At 38.4% G+C, this 21,441-nt stretch overlaps 1 protein-coding gene across 1 annotated transcript in view; it reads right to left on the bottom strand.

Moving 5' to 3' along the window:
• The window catches only part of PRTG (protogenin), a 91,678-nt gene that overhangs the window by 45,711 nt on the left and 24,526 nt on the right, over positions 1-21,441 (bottom strand). The window contains 7 exon segments of the mRNA XM_056347763.1: positions 277-441; positions 4,358-4,605; positions 5,361-5,520; positions 6,154-6,312; positions 7,470-7,607; positions 7,927-8,060; positions 9,053-9,197. Of these exon segments, the coding sequence (XP_056203738.1) occupies positions 277-441; positions 4,358-4,605; positions 5,361-5,520; positions 6,154-6,312; positions 7,470-7,607; positions 7,927-8,060; positions 9,053-9,197 (1,149 nt within the window).

Below are 21,441 nucleotides of genomic sequence, written 5' to 3'. Positions count from 1 at the left end.
CAAATTCTCAACACTGAGGAAGTTCTTAAAGATCTAGAATAGTTATTTACATGATTTAATGAAAAAAGACACCATGTAATATACAATGTTGCCCTGTCAGAATGTTATTTTATTCTCACTGCTCTCGTTAGCCGGCTAGTGTTACATTGTGCGTATTCAGAAACCACACTGATGTCAATGGAAATTTGGGATCTTCAAGAGCTGTTAGCACCAGCTTGCACATTCCTGTTCAGTGCAAATAAAAATATTCATCTACATCAGTGGAATTTGTCTTACCATCTTCAAGGGTGTGCTGAGTCACATGATCCGACATCTGACTGGCTCCCAGAGGCATATAAGCGACAATATAGAAGGTGTAGTTGCTGGCTGGTTCCAAGTCATCAATAATATAATGGGTTGTATCATTTCCAATGACCACTTGGTACTCTTCGTTATTTAAACCTGGCATAAAACAATGGTTAGAGAAACGAAAACTCCTGACAATGCCTAAACATCATGACATCTTTGCTTTAAGATCTTACAAAGTTATTTCATGCTCTTCCCCAACCTACCTCTATTTTTTCCACTCTACTAAGTGAAAGTTCTTTTATGCACAGAAGTAACTGTGTCTTGCTGTGGTGTAGATTGTGGTGTTCCAGGATTTTCCTGAATTAGGGATGCTGAATGTAATTCTAAACCCTATTTAGAATTAATCACAACAAACTGTGCCGAATGTACAGTAACACAACAGACAACCTCTAATAGCCTTATCATTCATACCGAGCTTCTAAATCTATTTGTTTAGAGTCAGGGAGGTTTTTTCAAAACCTATTTACAGAACCTTTCTATAGCAGACTGAGAGGAATGCGAGGGCTCCACTCCACCAAAAACAAAACAAACACCCCCCAAAAAAAAGAAACAAACAGAAAGAATTTATTCAGCAAAAGGATCTCATTTTAGCCCTGCAAATTCTATTACATTTGATTGACACGTTTTTTTCTTTAGTTTGGAGAAAGGCCAATAAGAACAGACGAGAATGAGCTTCAAAAATGCTCGGCTCCTTAGCGAGTTGTTAAAAAAAAAAAGGGGGGGGGGAATTCTCAGCAATTCACATTAAAATACGCATAGCAATGCATGCAGCAGTCCTTGTCTTTGTTGGGCTTTATTCCTATAGAGGAAGGCTATAAAGTGGAATAAGCATGGTGAAAGCTGCTGTGTTAATGAACAATTCACACCAAGTGCATGTCAACTTAATCAAAACTCTGTAAGAGCCAGCTCCTCCTCTTCACAACTGATTTTATAAACAAAAAAGAAGGCAAATTCCACCATTAAGTTTTCCCACATTTATGAATTAACTTGATAGCATTTTAATTAGACAAGATTACGAGCATCTCACAACAGACTAGTTAATGGCTTGTTAATTAGGAATTGCAAGGCACGATTTCTGACCTGCTAAACAAGATCCTTGAGCTCAAATTAAAAGGACTTGTTCTCTCATTGAATGGATTGCTAGGCCTCATGCAGAGGCCCTAATGAAACAGCCATAATAGAGAACAAGGCTGGCCTTCCACCACAATCAGTGTTCCCTTTGTGCCTTTTCTAAATCACTAACAAGGAATTAACACACTCCAACATGCATGCTCATCAGACCCTTATTCTTCTTGCTACTGTGACCCCGATTTGAATGTAAAATATTCTGCTTAAAGAAACAAAAAATCACAAAAAACCCACCTGTTAGTTTCTTCAACTAACTCGATTAAAACACTAACTTTTCTTTTTTCTTTTTTTTTTTTTGTAAAGTAGGGAAGAGGACCTGAACCTGTTTTTACAGTGAAACATCAGAATACTCAAGTTGTGAAATTAAACAATGAGTGATAGTATCTTTTGTATTCAAAGTACTAGCTACCACATTGTGAGGTCTACAGAAAAAATAACTTCACAAAACTGCATATGATTAGCGTATTATCCAGCTTTCCTTTCTGTTTAAGGTTTATGGAATCATTAGCACGACTTAGGAGACTTAGCAAGCACTGTTTTTCTTTAGGAATAAAATGTTCTTTACTCACATTGACAAATGTGGTTCCTAACTAAAACAAGAGGGCAATACATGAACGTAAATGTATTAAGTAAAAAGTTACACATGAGAAGCTTAAAGCAAGGAAGGTATACTTCTAGTTAAGTCAGATACATCAGAGATAATTTTTAATCTTCATTAGGGTCTGAAACAGTGTGTGAGGGCAGACTGGGGAAAGGCAGGTTGAAAGGAATAATGAAAGCAATAAACTCATACAAACTATTTACATTAATGCATAATTATCCAGAATTCTTACAGAATAAATAAGGTGTTGACGTCAAAAGCCTATGTTAGCACCTCTACATACCTGGAATAGTGTGAATGTCATCAAACGATTTTCCTTAATATTTAATTTACTTTTCTTTAAATATAGTTGCTTCTAAATTTACATTAGAGAGATGGCTGATGCGATACTTTCTACAAAGGCATTTTCTAGGTTTTTAATAACGCCTCTGACACATGGGACACATCCTCAGAAAGATTTACCAACTATCACCTAGAACACAATTATTTTTACCAAAGTGCAGTCCACTAGCTATTGAAGCTCAACATTTTTTCTACAAAATGAGACAAAAGTGGTTCTGTGCCCTCATGCAGATCTTCATGTACTACCCAATCATGCTACCAAGGAAAAAACGCATGCAGATCACCTACACTTTGATTCCTACCACTGTAATTACTCAACACAGCCCTCCCCATTTTCCCTGCTGTGGATTTCTTTACTAATGCAAAAGGATGCACAACAGCATTATATTAAGCAAACATCACGAACCAGTCTAGAAAGATGAAAAAATGAGCATCTGAGAAAGCAATTTCAAGTAAATCAGAGTTTTTTGTTTGTTTGGAGTTTGTTTTGGTTTTAAACCAATCTCATTTCACAAGATAGAGCCTTTGGATAAGCAAGCAAACAAAGCAGGGATTGCAAAACAATTTTGCAGAAAACACATTTCAGAAGATACCTCCTTTCACTACTGTGCAAGAGTATTTCCTGCACAAATACACACTTCCCTAAGGACAGTTTTCCAGTTTTCTTTGAAGTAATCGGGTCTCTGCTCTCCACACTGGCACCGGACATACAATTACCCAGATAACTTATCTAGCGTGACTTTATTCATATTAGCTTTAAGAGGGGGTTGTGAGCACAATACCTCAGTGACTGAAAGTGTAGGGGGTAATTTCCCGCACCTCTTGTCCTCATTATCTTTTAAAACTCTTTCCTTCCTTTCTTCAGACAAAATTCTCTTGTGTCCTGAAATATCCCATTTGCAAAAGCAAAAGCACTATTCCTGCATCAGTATTAGAGTAATTAAGCTGTCCTTCCTGTCCTCTGCCTCTGCTTAGCAGATGGCAGACTGGTATTCCACACAGAGCTGAGCATCTGCAGCCCTGTCCCTGAATAAACCACTTACTGAATAGAAATGGAAAACAAAATCACTCCTAGAAAACAGAGCTGCATCGCAACTTGGTTTAAGCCATGCAGCTAATAAATTTTCAAGTCGTTTGGCAATCACATCTCCTGCTTATGAAAAATGCCTGTTTTCCACCACCTTAAAGATCACATTAACAAAGCAATTACACAGTACTAAGGGTTTTTTAAAGGTCTAGTTACTCATTTTTATTCCAACTATCCATTCCCTTTTATATAGGAATTTATGTATTGTTTCAGAGACAAGGATAAACCCATTCGTGGCTATTTCAGCATATTTTAGAGTTTGAGTATACTTTTCTTATTACAGGAGATCAAGGGGTGAAAGAAAAACGGATTTTACCATTCAGCCAGTATTTGTTCTAGAAGAAGATTGGCTTAATTACAATGAAGTATCAATTATTCTACTCCAAAATACATGCAAGCCAGTAAAGTCACAACAATTTGGGGATCTGGACAAGAGTTGTCTCTGGTGAAAAGTTCAACTCTGTAAGCCTCCAGGATTCTGTTGTATGTCCATCCTTCCCTACGAAGCACACATGTGGAATTGAGCAGGCAGAAGCTCCTGCTGAGGACAGGGGGAACCCAGACAGCAGTATGGAGGCCCCAGGTTTTAAAGTCCATTCCTAACTTCAAAATCTGCTCACTGGCACAATCAGACAAGGGTGTGTTGGAAGAACACTCAGTCCCACAAATGAGATGATGTGGCAAAAGCATTTTTCCCCAAGCATGCCTGTTTTTTACAACATGCATTTATATGCTGGTATGCTCCAATGCAGCCCTGGTTATGAACCATTCAAATTCAACAGTCTTTGCAAGGACATTCAAGTTCTTACCACATACAAGTACTTAAATAGTATTTAAATCAAACTGCTTACCTTCTGCTTTCATGTAATGCACAGAGTATGCAATCACTTTGTCTGAATTATACAGTGGCCTCTCCCACGCCAGCAGGATTGCCGAGCTTGACATCGTTTCAGCGTGGACATTGTAAGGTGCACTGGGTCTGTCTTCTGACATAACTACAGTAAGCCTGGCCCTGGAGAGAATAGAGCCCTGGCTATTCTCTGCCATGCACTGATAAATGGCATCGTCTTCAGGGATGATCTGGTTAATCACCAATTTACTGAATCCAAAAGGAAGAAAAAGGGGGAAAAAAGCTCACATCTTGGATAAACTTAGCTCTAATAATGCAACAACAGTGTTCAAAAAACATGTAGATGTGGTGCTTGGAGTCATGGTTTAGTGGTGGACTTGGCAGTCCTGGGTTAACGGTTGGACTCGATGATCTTAAAGGTCTCTTCCAACCTAAATGACTCTATGATTCTATCATCCATGAGTTTAGCATAATTGCCGTATGTGCCACAAACTCTTCTGTTAGAAGTGGATGTGCAGCTGTGAAACTTAGCAACTTGAAGTTCCTCAAAACCTGCCACGTTTATGTTTATGCCTGCAAAGCCAGGCACAGTGAAAACAAACCTGTAAATCTATTCCCCATGTGCAAAAAGCAGAGCCTTAGGGTTGTAATTCCTTAACCAACTCTTTATATGAGCTCCTCACTCCACAGAAGTAGTGAAATAGAACCTCAAACAACTAGCACAATCCTGGTCTCTGCTACACTGCTGTAAATCTAGAGCAACTCTGTGGTGAAAGCCTTCAGTTCCCCCCCCAGGTAAGGCAGTGATCACAAAGGCTTTGCTGAGGATGTTAGGTATTGACTAATCTGCATTCCTTCTGCCAAGGAAACGTCCAGAACCACATTTCATGTCAGATTTCGTGTTTACTTGAGTTATATCTTGCTTGGCTATATTTAGTGACTGGAATTTCATCCTTTGGAAATACATGACCGGCACAGCTCTCATATAGCAACTGTAATCATACCTGTTGTACATTTTTATTCTACCATTGGAGTGTATTCTCCTTCCATTTTTTAACCACGAAATTTTGGGGGCCGGATTTCCTTCTGCCTGACAAGCAAAACGAGCAGTACCAGCTCTAGGCCTTGTTAAACTTTCCGGCCATTCCACAAATGAAGGTGGAGCTACAGAAAAATAACAAGGGGGGGGGGGGGGGGGGGGAAGAGAAAAAAAAAATAAAAAACTAAGCCCCTACAAATGCAACGACAGCCAAAACAATAATAAATTTTCCACACACAAACCTCTCCCCTCAGGGCACTCAAATACATATACCCACACAGAAAGGATGTTCCATGTAAACAAAGTACATTTGTTTAAAGGTACATACTAGCTGCAGAGATAGCAACGTTTCTACACATTTTTTGTTCATGTGTTTAGGATTATAAATAAATCAAACTCCAGCCTATGACATACTGCTCACGAAGCATACATACATATGACATATTTTTACTTTGTTATGCAATTCTTTTCTGTGCTGAAAGCCTGTCTTCTCACAGCAAACACTGCACCTGGGCAACTCCAAGTGCAACTGAATTGCTAGTTTGCAATTCTGATGTTGAGTATCTCACACTTCTCAACTAAGCCAACAGACAGAAGGCAGCAGCCACAGTTCTGTGAAACATTTCATCTCTGCAGTCCCTACAGCCCTTAGTGCACTACGCTCGAGATAAAAATTCAGCCCAGCACATAGCACTGGTCAAGACAGACAGGCAGACGTGGGATGTTGAAACACACTGTGGAAGTCAAAGCAGGCTCACCCAGCACAGTGAGAGTTGCCATTGCTACCGTGAAGTTTCGTGTGCCTGGAATAGTGGCTCGACAGGCATACACGCCTGCATGCTGCACCTTTACATCAGAGATCATGAGGTTGCCATTGCCAAGGACACGGGTATTGAAGACGTCAATGGACTTATGGTCTGTTTGAGAGAGCAGGAGAAGCATGGTTACAAGGCTTTCAATGTAGCTACATAACTTATCTAAACAGAGTGGCCTAGGCAGTAAGGGTGTAGATTAGAGTCAGAAGTCAAAGCATACAAAGGGAAATCACTGATGAGCTTTCAGAGGTTTCCATTTTGCATTTGCTTTGCTTTTCACTAGTTAGCTAACCATGCAGATAGCTGGGTCTCATCAATTGGTAAATGGTTTATATCTGAAATTCACCATCAAAGCTAAAAAATTAATGCCCTTTTCCCAGTTAGTGTCCCCAGTTGCCCTGGCACTATGACTCAGTTTGTCACTACCAATATCTACATCATCTTTACAAACAGAGATCATTTAGCACCCTCTGAATTATGCTGGGGATAAAATGAGTATATTTGATTCCTGTATATTTTCTTCTATTTTCACAACAAATGCTCTATGACTGTTAGGTAACTTTTGTCTTACTTGTTTGTCTGTAAGTCAACCAGGAAAGATACGTTTATTTCTCCCTCTTTCAGAAATAAAAATGCAGGAAAACTTTTCATGATTTGCTTCCACAGGTACAGTCCTGACTTTCACATTTAAGTACACGTCAGAATAAAACCAGAGGTAGCTTTCATGGGAAAATGTGATGCACTGATAAATATTATTGTTATTATTGCATTCCCTCTCTTTTCCCCTTCCAGGCAGACTACTTGGGGTTTGACTATACCTATTTATAGTGCAAACAGCCCCTTAACACAAGGTCCAAACCGCATTCACAGAGTGCATCTCGGAAGAAGGAGAAACATTCACAGGATTGTTTCGTAGGATACAACCACCCCAACCTGCCCTAACTCACTACTGATTCTAGTCTGAGTCACAGACCCCTGGATGTCACCACCCTACCCAGCACCTTGCCCACCCCGTGCTGGGGGCAGTGCAGGATTGACAGCAGAAGCAGGGAGTCCAAAGCCTCAGAAAACCTCAGGGCTTCTTAATAACAGTATGGCAACATGCAACTAAAAGCGTTTCACCTATCCTACCCTAACCTACTAATCGTTACTTACTACACGAAGCCTCAGAACAGTAACCTAATTGCTGAAATCCTTTCTTTCCGGTTTCACTTCCTCTCCACAGGCTGAAGGTCATGTGCTGCGATTTTAAGACTTACCTAACCGGCTCCATGAGATGATTGGCTTTGGATTCCCTGTGGCTACACACTCCAGTATGACAGTTTGATGAAGAGATGCCGTAATGTTTTGAGGACCAGCTATTATAGATGGCTTGTGAAAAGGCTTCAAGTCTGAGGCTTTGGAGGGAAAAAAATATTTTAAAAAAACATCAAAGAAAGTGAGAACAAGTCACCAAAACCTCAATTAAATATGACACAAAATGTGATTTCTTTTTTAAAGGATCCTTAAAATTAAATTTACACTAAAGCCTTATTTCAGTAATTGTGGAAACTTACACTGAACAGTATTTTAGCCACAAGATACAAGCAAGCAAAATTATTATTTGGGCAAGTGGTTCAGAGGACAGTTACAGCTCTTCAATGCATGTGTCTTTGCTATAATGTAAGAAAAGAATATAATGCCATTAAAAAAAAAAATCTCATATGGTGCAAGTACCTGGAATAACACTCAGCACTGCCTCACTGCTTTTACGTCTATTGGCTATCGTTGTGGCAACACATCGGTAATTCCCAGCATCCTTCAGTTCAACTCCGTAGATCTGAAGAACTCCCGTAGGTAGAGCAGTTATCCTGTCACAGAAATAAAAAAAAAAGAAATTTAAATAAACGTGCAACCTGTGAACACCATCATGGCATTAACTACTTGATTTACAGACAGCCATTGCTACACTGACCTGGGAACAGCATGCTGGAGACTCAAAAACATTCTCTATACATGACTCACGCCACATTTGTGAACTACAGGTGAGATTACCCCCAGCACCAGGATGAGAGCAGAGGAATTCACTTTCAACAAGCAGATCTTTCTCACCCTCAGAAGCAACCATCCCAACCTCCTTTAGCCAACTACTGCATCCACACTATTCAGACTGGCTGATTTTTGGCCGCAATTTCTGATATACTGGCATAACTGGTGTACAGTTCCCAGAAACCCTCCTATGGTTTGAATTTTCATGTTTCTCTTTTTACCTCCCTTTGCAGGCTACGTACCTTAGACATACAACAAAAGTTACATGTTGAGAAAGATGGAAGTATGTTCAAGAATACAATTGGGACAGGGAAAGAATCTAGCAGGGAGCAGGCTGCATGCTTCAAGTTAATAAATTCAAGAGAAGTCCCCCTGTGCAGAATTTCTCTAGTGCAAAATGTTTTAACTCAATTTCATGTACACATAATTCTGTATTGGCCCTCTAAAGAAAATCAGGTCCAGCATCAATTCTTCTGTGAAAGCAATCCTGCTAGTTCAAACCACCCCCACAGCCAAAGTCCAATTATTCTGCATCCTGCAGCAACTCCCATTCCCAAGGATGACTTGCATACAGAATCCACCAGTAACAATTCATACATCAGTGATTACTGTGTAGACAATAGCAGGTGACTCTGGTCTGCGCTCCTAACACTTATTTAAAGTTGATTAACTATTACTAGCTATTTTAGACATACTATACACATGGAACCTTTTTTATGTAACGGCATTGCAAGTATTCAGATTTTCTTCTTGTAGCAAGCTCAAAATTATCACAGAAAATAAATTACATTCTAAAATGTCTAACTCTACATACCTGTCCATGACTAAAGGTAAAGTTGTTCGATTCACTTCCCATGTCACAGTGGCAGGAGGATTTGCTGTTATCTTACAGGCAAATCGAGCTACTCCACCTTCTTGGACCTCAGTTGAAAGTGGCTGGACTTCAAATGCAGAAATGGCTAAAAATAAGAGAACACAGAATTAAAAGGACTAAAGCAAGTAAAAATTCCTGGCTCCAGATCATAGATCAACTTGCAAAAATACCCAGAAATACTTCAAATAGTCCTCTTTTCTACATGCAAAGCAAAAGAAGATGAGTCTAATTACCTTATCAACTTCACACAACAGCACAGTCTCATTGTTCAAAGGTTTACTTAAAATAACTTTGCTTTAACCTAATTCAGTATAATAATGTTTCAATGAATATGACATTCTCAAATAGAACTAAGCATACAAACTGACTGGCATGCAGCTGGCAAGCATATTAATTAACTAATGAAATTCATGTCAATTCAACTAGTTTAGGATTGGTCCCACTATGCTTAAAAAAAAAAAAAATTGACTGCAATAGAAAATTTCCAAAACAACATTCAGTTCCTGACAATCATATTTTAGTCTTTCAATAATACTCACTTTCGTAAAAGCACCTGCAGAGTTGCACAAGTTCATGTTTGATAAGAAAAGGGAATAAACCCAAAAAAGATCTTAATATAAGTTTAATCACGTAAAACCACTTCCATCCCAAGAGTCCGAGCGGTCACCAAGTAGATGCCTGACGCACACAGTGTCAATGTAATTTTGAGCATGTACAACTTCAGGAGTTCACAGAATTGAGACAATCGAAGTGGCAGATCATTATATACCTTACAACTAACAGACACCTAAGAAATTGATCAGTAGTTGGATTTTTCAGAAAATAAAAGCCAAAAGGGAAAGGAATGCAAGACTAATTGCTTATCTACTGCTACTTACAACAAAACTAACAGAAAGAACAACTCTTCAGAGGCAGCTCCTTTTGGGTAACTCACAGAACAATTCCACACACGTTTCCACCCCCTGTAACTGCAGAGGGAACCATCTCTGCATAAACTCAATGGTACTGATTTGTTTTTTTTTTTTAAAAAAAATCAGATTTCAAATAAATTTATACTCTTGTATAAATTATACAGAAACATGATTTCAATAGATAAATCAATATTAGTAAGTTACTCATCCCTTGACATTCAAGTTTTGTGTTCAAAGAATTCCTGTTTTACTTGTTTATTAATCGAAATGGGTTTCATCCTATTTACCATGATCGCAATGCCCTTCTGCATAGAAGACACATCCAGTACTGATGCACACGAAGCACTCTAATGAATGTTCCTCCCCCTCGACATTTTAGTACTGTTGCATAGCATCAATAGATTGATATTGGAGTATGAAGGAGATACAACATTACCTGGTTGCTTTTTCCTCCGTGCACAAATTTAATTCCTAACATGGGCCTAACTACATAGCTTAAAGATTCCTATTACTAGTATACCGATTTCACTTCCTAGATCAGGATAAATCCTTTTTTTTTTTTTTTTTTTTATTTGCACTGCGTTTCTGTAGTTGCATCAGCACTGCAGGAATGAGTGTTCCTAAATACACCAGCAGAGTGAACGTATTGCAGCTTTGTGAACAGACTTCCCGAAAAATGTGATTAACAAAACAACGGAACCAACTTGTACAGCAAAATCACCTGAAAGCCATTGTAGCTGCATGATGCAAACACCGTGGCCATCGGAAACTAGGTCTGGCCCCTCAAACGTGATCCAGACTCCCAGGGCGCAAGCAGAGATGCTCCTGGTATCTGTTTTTATGACCAGTGGGTTCCCACAGCCCCAGCACACCCTGAAGTCTGCTCCCTACACACCTTCACCTCAGAGGGAACTACCCTCTCTCACCAGCAGAATTTAACCCAGTTCTCTACGTTCCACTTTTTGTTCTTTCTTTCACTTTTGAGCAGTACCAGGTTCAAGAACAAACAAGCAAAACAAATCCCACAACTTGCATAAAGACATTACAACAGAAGTCTTACATTTAAAACCTATGGGGAAGACAGGAAAAAAGTTCTCTTCTTAAACAGGTTTTCTTTCAATTGCTAAGAAATCATTAGAAGAATAAAAAAGAGACTTAATAGTTCTTTGCCTACCTACAGAAGTTCGACTTCACAGAACAGGAAGATTCAGTACAAGTCAAATAATCTGCACATAGCCTGGGTTGTTCCCATAACTCTAAATTTTCGGGATTTGCTTTCTGCTGCATGTGATGCAACCTGACTCTCCTGTGGTTTCCACCACGGAAGGGGCCGGGGCGGGCAGGAAGGCATCCAGGCTTGTCCGTCTTCCTCCCTTCCCTCCTTCTCCGTTCTAATTCCTCCCTACACTGATGACATGTGCTCACCTGGAGTCAGAATACTATATCCCTAGTGCTATTCTTAACAGATTTTCTAACAAGAAACACAGTGCTTTGCATTCGTCATTTATTTACTGAACGTATGATGTAGCAAACCAGGCAAGTCTGCTTAGCTTTCACTATAAAATCTCCAGGAATGTAACAAAGGCATAGATAATAAGAACACCACAAATCAATGTAACATGAGTTTCAAAGCTATCACATAGCAAAGCTGCACCACACAGTGGCATAAGAAAGGACCATTTTAACAAGGGAAAAAGGTAATTATACAGTCTTATCAAAGCAAAGTTCTTACACACCTTTAAAAGTTTGATCTCCATAGGAACGATAAAATCACATCCAGAATTTTCTTATATTGGTACAATTATTTTAAAGGGACAGAGTGAGACAACAGAAACAACAATATTTGGTTTTCATTTATGTATGTAAAAAAGTTATCTCCATGCATCCAGCACATCACAGCTGAAAATTAAAGACAGAAGTGAGACTCTCAAGAACTACAGAAGAAACTGAGGAAAATTAGTATTTCACGGAGCACAAAATGTCATCATGATAGCAAGCAGGAAAAGACTCAGCTATACTATTTAGAAAATCCAATGCAGGTTGTTAATCGAAGCTGATATTTAAAGAACATTTTGCCAGCTGTGCAGGAACAATGTATTTCCTCAGAAAATTAATCTTTAAAGATAGCAAAAGTCAGAACTATGGAGAAATGCACAAAATCTTCAGAAAAACTCATTGACATCACTAAGCGTGGTTTTCAAAACAAAAAATTCCTGCTTATCTCCCATCTAAATTTATACACTGTTTATCAGTTTAGCTCAATACTTGCTCCTTCTGTATCTTGTTTCTTTACGCAAATCTCTGGTTTCTTCTTAATTCTGACTTTATTTGTTCCAGTAAAATCTGTTTTTACAAGTCTATTGCTGTCTCGTGAAACCTGACCTCTTTGTAACAGGCTTGTTTTCATGGCAAGCGCTGATACCAACTCAGAACCCCAAGAACAAGTCATTAAAGCAGTGCTGTTAAGAGGCCAGAGCTCTATAAAATGGATAAGAAACAAAGTCTCAAGAGACATACGTTGTTCCCAAAAACAACCCTGCAAAACGCAATAAATGTAAGTGCCTTTTTATTTGAGTTTTCCCCCTCTTCTCCAGGCTATTTAATCATTTTGTTCCCAGATTTATAGCCAAAAGAAAACAATTAATGCTACTCCAAGAAGCTGATGCTCCCACCCTTTTTAACTTGCAAGATACCAAACACTGCTTGCAGAAGAAGGAAACAACAGCTAGAAACTGTATTTACTTTTATAATTCCTGCAATTTACGTGACAGTAACATGTGCTTGTATAGTTACTTCTCAGTATGAATACCTTTGATGGCATAGTGCTGTCCAATAAACTTACCTACGCAGACAGAAGTCAGAGTTCAGTTCTGGTATGAGTTCCCTCATCTAGCATTGAAGCAAACACCCACAAGCTCAAAACCCAAATGATTACTTGCAGACACATGCTGATTAAATCTTACAGAAACACTGCTGGTGTCTCCTGCACCATACACAGAATAAATACCATCCTGAATGCATGCAAAAAAATATTATGCACCTAAACAGGTTTGCATAGATTTAACTATTAAAGTACGTAAAGCTCATGCAGCTCAACCTTCACACCTTTTGTTTGTTTTTTTAAATACAGCAGCAGTCCTTCACTCAATAAAAACAAAATAAAAGAGAGAGAAACAAACAAACAAAAAGGAAACACAACAAACCTACTTCATTCACTCCCGAAATGAAGTCCAGCAGCTCATTCAAACACAAGTCCAGGCGACTTGTCCCCTGACATGCTGCACTTTCTACTCACATGCTTTGTGTCATTAAGTGAATTTCTGAATGAGCTTTCTTAGGAGGCAAAAGAAATTCCAATGACCTACATGTTTATTATCGTTAACGCTTGCTGTTTCCATCACAGCTGAGACTAGCCCAAGACTGGACTGCAACTGTATAATAAATAAACTGGAAGAATGGAAGATAAAACCCCTGAACTGAAACAGTAGGGCAGAATTGGGTTTCATCTAACCAGAATACAGCAAATATTGAGAAACTTCAATGCGCCATACTGACCACTCAAGTGCTTCTCAAGAGATAATGGCCACTCAGATAGATAAACTGCTCAGGTGGAAAGAACAAAAGTGCATAATGCCATTTGTAGAACTTAGGTGTTAATGCTATTGAGAATTACACAATAGCCCTAACCCTTCAAATGAAACCAAGAACCTTTTCCTTTTTTTTTTTTTTTTTTTTTTTTTTTTTTTTTTTTTTTTAGCAGCAGGTGAAGAGGTTTCACTTGAGAAAAACAAACTTGTATGTTAAAGAACAGCTATGTCTTTTTCCAAAGAAATTGATTTCAGGACAGCACATGACAACCTTAATCTTGAATTTTCTCTTCTTGATCTAATTTTCATGATGCGCTCTCTCTTGAAACAGTATTTCAAAATGCAACAAATATACATGTGTTCATTTTTAGTACCAAAGCCAACTTGTACGTTTTCCTGAAGTTTAGTGTGATTTCTCAGTCCTTGCAGGAGCGAGGCTTAAAACAGATTATGAAAGGAGTTCTGCCATGCCTTTTTGCTGTATCAACACATATTTCTGAATGATTTGCTACTCAAATATCGCACACTGGTCTGGATCTGAGTTTGGAATAACCTTTATGTGAGTACTGGCAGATCCAGGCACATGGCAAGTCTACAGACACATCGCTACTCTCCCCATTTCCATTAAAGCAACTGGAATATGCAGAGCTGGAGCTGTTATTTAATGGGTGGACCTTTGCTGAGTTTCCCAGATGCTAGTAACAATTAAATAAAGTATTTCAGAGCTCAAGTTCTGCTTAGTACATACACTTCAGAGGTGAATGTCACACAAATGGAGCAATATGGGTAAAGTTTTTCATAACTGTACTGTGAAAGGGTTCTGAATGTGCTACCACAAGCACAGTGATTTCTTACATTCACCCTTAAAATTTTCAATGTGTTGTTTGACCTAGAACTATTATTTTTAAAATGTGAGGCATAAAAATGAGACATTTCAGGAGAAAACAGAACCTGACCTGTAAGGAAAGACTGAAAGAGCTGGGACCTGATCAGCCCCGGGAAAGGAACCAGAGAGAGAAGTGACAGCCTTACAAATATACAAGGGTGATATTAGAGAGGACAGGGAGCTATGACTGCCATTAATCCATAAGAACAGAAAAAGCAGGAAGAGGCTTTAGCTCTAGCATGGGAAGTCCAGGTGAGGTTGCTAAATGGAAATATATTAGCAAGGAACAGGCAAGTACGGGAGGCAATACAGTGCTAGCAAAAGGGATGCCTGTGCTGTCACCTACCCACCCAAGGGCAGGGACACGGCTCCTGCCACTCTCCTCACACCAAATGCTACAGCAAAGTTCCTTTCACAAAGAAAATAATTTTGTCCGTCAAAAACATCCAGAATCTATCAGTGTTTTGGGTTTCTTCCTCAGGCAAAACACAATTCAGGTAGATCTCCACGAAGAGGCTCTTCAGTTTTCCAGCCCTCCATCCCACCCCCACTTTCTGTTTCATTCTTTGCTCTTCAGAGCTTTATCAGTGCAGCACATTTTACATTGATAGGCCCTAAAATCTGTGGAGATAAGATAATAAAGCTAGTACATAAACAAAAGGGTATCTAAGAAAGAGCCAGTGCCAGAGACTGTCAGTCAGCAAAGGGTCCCAACCTCACCTGGAACCACTGCTGCTGGACAAGGGTTGGTTTGTACACCTGCTATTCAACACCTGATGCATTTCAGTAGGTTTATTAATATCCTTAACACATATCCATGCTTTCCTTTCAAGCCAAGTGAGTCAATTAACTTCCTTCAGAGAAGAAAGTGACAAGATGATCAACAGGTATGAAAGGTAGCCTCTGATGCCGCAACAGCTATTCAACTACACTGGGAAGAGGAGGATAGCCCTAACCATTTTTCAAAACAAAAACATCAACCTACTTATTTAAAATGATACATTCAGGATTTGAAAACTATCTTTAACCAGTATAGCCTGTAGCCTACAAATGAGCGCTCCTTTTTTAAGAAAGATATCCATGCAAACAGAACAAACACAAAGTGCATGGGAAAATCCAAACCTTTCAAAGTAAAATATTATTGCCCTTTTTATTTTTTAATTATGAATCAGGTTGTGTTTCAATTTAAAATCAATAGTTTTAATTAAAAAAAATATCCTAAAGTCAACTGTGGCATACAACATACAATGATCATAGTTCCATACTAAAGTATGGAACCCTAAACACACAAGGAAAATCTCTCCAGACAGCTGTAAAGTCTCATAACACAGGATTTCTAGGAGGCAGGTAGATGACAGCTCTTGAGGCATTTAAAATGCCACGGTTTTAGTAAGCTGCTAAGGAAGTAGCTTATACATCAATGCATGTGGAAGCACACAGTTCTGAATGTCATCTAAAAGGACGTGTATTTTGCTCAAGGAGTTGGGAACATGCTGCTCCCAGTTCACTAAGAAGTGTGGCTACAGGGCTGATTTAAACTATAACTTACATTCTAGATAAGAGACAAACACCTCCTTTGCATTATTATTTTAAGGCAATATAACATCCTCCCAATGAAGTCACCAAAGTACCAAGAATCTCCCAATTCACTCTGAACATCTTCAGTTACCACTAAATATGAATATAAAATAGTGGATATGCCCATATAAAATATGAGCATCAGAGAAGTCCAAATTCTAGCCAGGACTGCTTTCAGGTTCCTGATCTGACCTGTCCTTACAATTCACTGTGTCATGATGCACTCAAAAAAATTTCAGTAACCGTTGGCTGCTAGACTAGGACCCTACATGTGGACCAGTCTAAGTAATGTCCTTGTAGTCTCCTCTCTGAATCTGTTTATGGTCTTTTTTTCCTACTTAAATTGTGAATTTCTTGGCAGAGGGACTGCATTTTTTTCTGCATTTGCTCAATTGCAAGCAAATGCTGTCTTCTCTACGTCCGAGACCATATCTCAGTTTACAACAATCTTAAATCCATTAACAAGGAAGCTATATTTTTTCCTTCCCTCAGGTTCTCTTCCCTTTTTTTTTTTTTTTTTCTTTTGAAAGTATCCTTTTCAACTTTCTCTTCATTAACGCATCTATTATTCAGCAGGAACATGTATTATTCAGCAGGAACATACTGAACATAGGTGCTACAGTTGATGAAAGGGATTATAATGCTTGGCTTTTCCTTATAGATTCCTGTTGACATTTTTTGGTCCAAATTGTATCTGTTTCCAGCAAAATGCCATGGATAATCAGGTAACTCCACATCACTGGCACTGCCTGCTCTGCAAAAACTCAGAACCTGTGGTGTTGCGGGTCAGTGGGGAAGTGAGTAAGACCAAGACCATAAAAGAAAATTCACAAAGTGTCATCCTGACTTCACCCAATGAATAAATTTCCTCTGTTTAAATAAAATAGTATTTTTAAAAATAGAAAAGGAGAAAGAGAATAAATTGGAAGAACTATTATAACTATGTTGAAGTCCCTGTTTGGATTACTGTAGTTAATGGGACCCCTTACACAGAAAAGGCACTTACTTTGCAAGTGAGTACAAGTAGATCAGAAATTGTAAGTAATTCTGGAAAGCAACGAGTTGTCACAGTAGAGGCATTGCTACAGCTGCAGCAGCAGCAGCAGAGATCAAGAGGAAACTGAATTTTACCAATATCCTGTGATCAGAGGAAGACAGCAGCACCATACTACAGAATGTGCCTTCACAGAATTGAGCTACATATGAGGAACAAGCCATCTGTCATCCTCTTCATAAAATCCAGCACAATTGGAAGAAAACCAAAGACAAAGTATTAAAAGAACCAAACCCCACATACACTCCGTGGAGGAGGAGACTACTTGTTGGATTTTGCTTCTTGCAAAGTATTTGCCTGTAATTGGTCCTTCTCTAACTCCAAGGATCAGACTCAATTTTATCTTATTTTGCTTTTCTTTTAAATGCAACAGTGTATGTTAGCTAGGGACCAAAACATTAGTTCTGGAGTCTTCTTGACCACTCCAGGCATCAGAAAGATTTGCTGCTGAACTACGGACCTCTGGTAGTTTAGCTCATGAATGGAAGCATCTGCAAAGCCTTGATCCTCCTTCAGTCTCACTCACTGTCTGCACAGATATTTTCCTCATATTAATGACTATTGTTTAAGGGAACAATCAAGTTTGAGATGGAACTGAGTTCCATCTGTAAAAGGAAGCGATACCATCCATAACACATTTGGCCCTTTCAGGCACAAAGGAAAAGTGCCAGTTCATTCTGTTATAAAAGAGTAAAGAGAAAAAGACTGTAATTCAGGCAACGTACTGGCAATGGCATTCTTGTAAATTACCAGAGATTTAACTCTTCTGATAAACTGGAAGTATGGCTTTCCTTAAAGCCAGCTGTTATTTTTAATTTCTGCCAGAGTTGTTATGAAAATAAGCCTAACTAAAACACACTTTTTCTATATCCTTGCATTTGAAAAAAAATTCTGAAATGGCATAGTTTTGTACTACTACTGCTTAAAACTTTAGTTTCGTATGCTTATTTTTAATTAACAGCCAAAGGTGTATACAGTGCTGAAAGCCTGATACTTAAACTCAGTTGGGAAAAAAATTAGTCTGCCCCCCCCCAAAATCACAAGTATCACTAAATAAATAAATAAAACTATCAAATAAATCATACAGGCTGGTGACATCACTTCAAGATGTTAAGAACTCAGTGAAAAATCTGGGTAACACTGTGTCAGGTGCTTAAGTTTTTACACTAGAATTCTAAAACTGTACTTTTTTTCCCCTCTGTGTTAAACCCTGGCAGTAAATGCTATCACACATTGATGTATTAATGAGCTGAGATAGCCTAAACAAAAAGCAACTGATAACAATAAAACAGCTAACCAAATTGTCCTCTCCTTTTCCCCACATTCTAAAACCAGTGAGGGGACTAAAGTGTCCATAAGTTCATCCTATGCCTCTCCTCAAATTAATGAATTCATAAATTAAGGCTCTCAAGACAGTTGTTCTCACTTGTATGCTTATAAACACCTGTAGTACTGTAGTGCAAAAGGGAGGAGAATAATGACCAAACCTGTTCCAGCTACTCACACTGCACAAGCTGCATACTCCTGCATACTTGCAGGAGAGCAAAGCAGAGTATTGCACATCATCCTCATCTAATATATAAGGAAGTCTTGATTACAGGTTGAATCTCTAATATCAGTATCCACAGATCTTAATGTCTTTGAACTAACCTGAACCCAACCACACCTTCAGCCCCAGAAAGGCAGTGTGGACTGTAACTTCAACTGCCACCCTTAACATTTCAAACAAGCATTTCCAGACAATTTCACTTCCAAAGATAACATATGTTTAAAAGTATTATTGAACCAGTTCATCACAATTTTAAAATCCATACAGGTGTGTTTGTGTGTAAAGTATAACTGGGACAGCTAAAGAAATCACAGTCTTTAAGCCATGCCACTACACCTCACTGATACCTTGGGAATAACTTTGCTAGAATGGCACCTTGTAGCCTCTAATCCAAAATTAAACCAAATCCTTTTAATGTGTAACAAGGAGATTGCTGCTATTAATCCCTGGCTTTTAATGAGGCACCAACACTAAACTGTTAAGATATAATTTTAGAATCAGTATTTGCTTGAATCTTCTGGGAATGTGGTCACCCCTGTTAAAGGGCATCCATTTCACCTTTCTGTCATTTTCCAGCTTCATGTTAGCTCCAATTTCTGCCTCTCCTTTGTTCTATCAAGCCAGTTACTAAGAACTCAGTCTCAGAAAGAAGACAGGATACAAACCTAAGATAAGATTACATGACAGAAACATGCTATTTACCAGTAGTATGACATTTATTTTCCCAATATGAAAAATAAAATCATTTTCCAGGATAACCTAGAGGTTGCATATCAAAAACAGAAGGGGAGGAAGAAAAAGGATGCAATACAGCTATTACATTACAAAAAGTATTTATTTCAAGGAAGAAAGAGGGAAAAAACCAAAACAAGAGAGATGGAATCAAACAGAAGCGTTACATAAGTAAAAGGACTCCTCCAACCACCGTATCCTGTCAGGTTGAAAGCCCTTATTGCCAGGCATACACTTTTTACTACAAACATTGCTACAAAGCAAGCCTTGGTCGGCATCTAAGGTAGTGTTTCTACACACAGAAATATTTCAGTACTTTCCAGGTTCTTTGTTAACACCTTTCTCCAGAAACATCTGAACATGCAGGTCGATAGCTAGGTGAGTGTTTTCACAAGACAAAAAGCCCATGTATCTATAGAACTACTGTGCTGGCAGGATGCAAACTGTACAGAAAAATCTAACTGCAAATTCAGCCCTAAATCTACACTGCCAATATCTCAGAAAAGTCATGAGGTTCTCCTCAAGAACAGTTTTGGAAAACGCCTCTATAATCAACCCAAGTGTCAGTGAAACTACCTTAAAAGAAACGTTTATACCTTGGACTTACTAAAATGAGAGGAAGAAAAACCTTCCCTTTAGCAACTAAGAAAAAAGTTTAAGTTTAAATTCATCAAAACTTTTTTCCATGAAAAATTCTAGTTCTAGACAAAAATGTAAATCTGGGTATGGTAATGAGTCATGTTTCTTTTAGTCTACACTGAAATGAAAAGTAGTCACAGAAGTGCAAATAATGCCCCCTTTTTTAATAAGCTCTATGTTGTTCAGAAACATACAGAACAAAACCCCCACAGCCTGCTGTGTACATTGGAAATATCTGCAAGCAGGGTTAACATTTAGCCTTTCGCCATGTTATTTGTGAAACAGATTACACTGTGTATTTTCACACATACTTCTTAAGTTAAACATATTTCCAGGATAAACCTAATACATCAATTATCTCTTCTTAAAATGAAAACAAAAAGATAAAGGAATGTTCCTGTATGACTTTACCAATATGAAGAAATTCTTACATTGTCATTGTATGAACACCATAGCAGCAGTCTGGAATACAATAGTTCAGAATTGTATTGAAAAAGGAGTCCAGCCTCAGACTATTACCGTAGAGCATTAAAATTAAATAATAGGGAGGTTAAATGAGACTGAAACTGCTGCATTGATTTGACACTATCAATAATTGATATGGGAAACCTATTAATGCCTCTATCCCAAAGATTCTTCTTAACCATTTGCCATTCAGAATCTCCTAGCAGGCATTTTAACATTTTAAAGAAGGTGGATTGGAATTACAGCTCGTACAGAATGCAATCATATTCTACTGTGATTGTTATTCTGTTGCTTCAGAAAACCCTGTAGAGTGGGAAATTGCAGAGCTGCATTTTTAGAAGCCACTAACTTAGCACTACAACTTGGGTTCCTCTTCCCTTCTTACCATTTTTTTCTCCCTAAGCCAAAGGACTCATTTTATCAAAATGGGATGACGCTTTGGGAGCTACCAGCATAGCTTACTGGCATCCAAGCACTTTATGTTCACAGAACCAGATAGTTCGAGCACCAGATATTTAAGACTGCTGACACATATTTCTTCTTTTTTTTTTTCCAACCTGTTGACCAGTAGCAGTCTTATCCTTGATTTCAATAAGGTTTGAGTCAGGACCTTACCTTAGAGAGATAAGAGACCCTTTATTGAGAAAATACCGTGCCTCCTCAATTCTCTAGCTGATGTGTGTGTTCCTCCACATACTCCACTCTAGCATATATTGCTTTGCTGGGATCAAGGAAAGAAGGAAGACTGGAAGGGAAAGGAGTTGTTCTAGTTTGTTTTGCTAATGTTTATTAAAAAAATTTTATATGAGTGTGGAATATGCCAATAATTCAACTGAAAACACAAACCTAACAATAAACAAAGTAATACAATTTTTTTTAAGCTCCAAATACTGCAAAAAACTAACAAGATCAGAAACTTCATTTCTAC

The sequence above is a fragment of the Falco biarmicus genome, chromosome 7 (genome assembly GCF_023638135.1).
Source record: "Falco biarmicus isolate bFalBia1 chromosome 7, bFalBia1.pri, whole genome shotgun sequence".
Lineage (NCBI taxonomy): Eukaryota > Metazoa > Chordata > Aves > Falconiformes > Falconidae > Falco > Falco biarmicus.
Note: the sequence above shows the minus strand (reverse complement) of the source record. Positions and strands in the feature narration are given on the sequence as shown.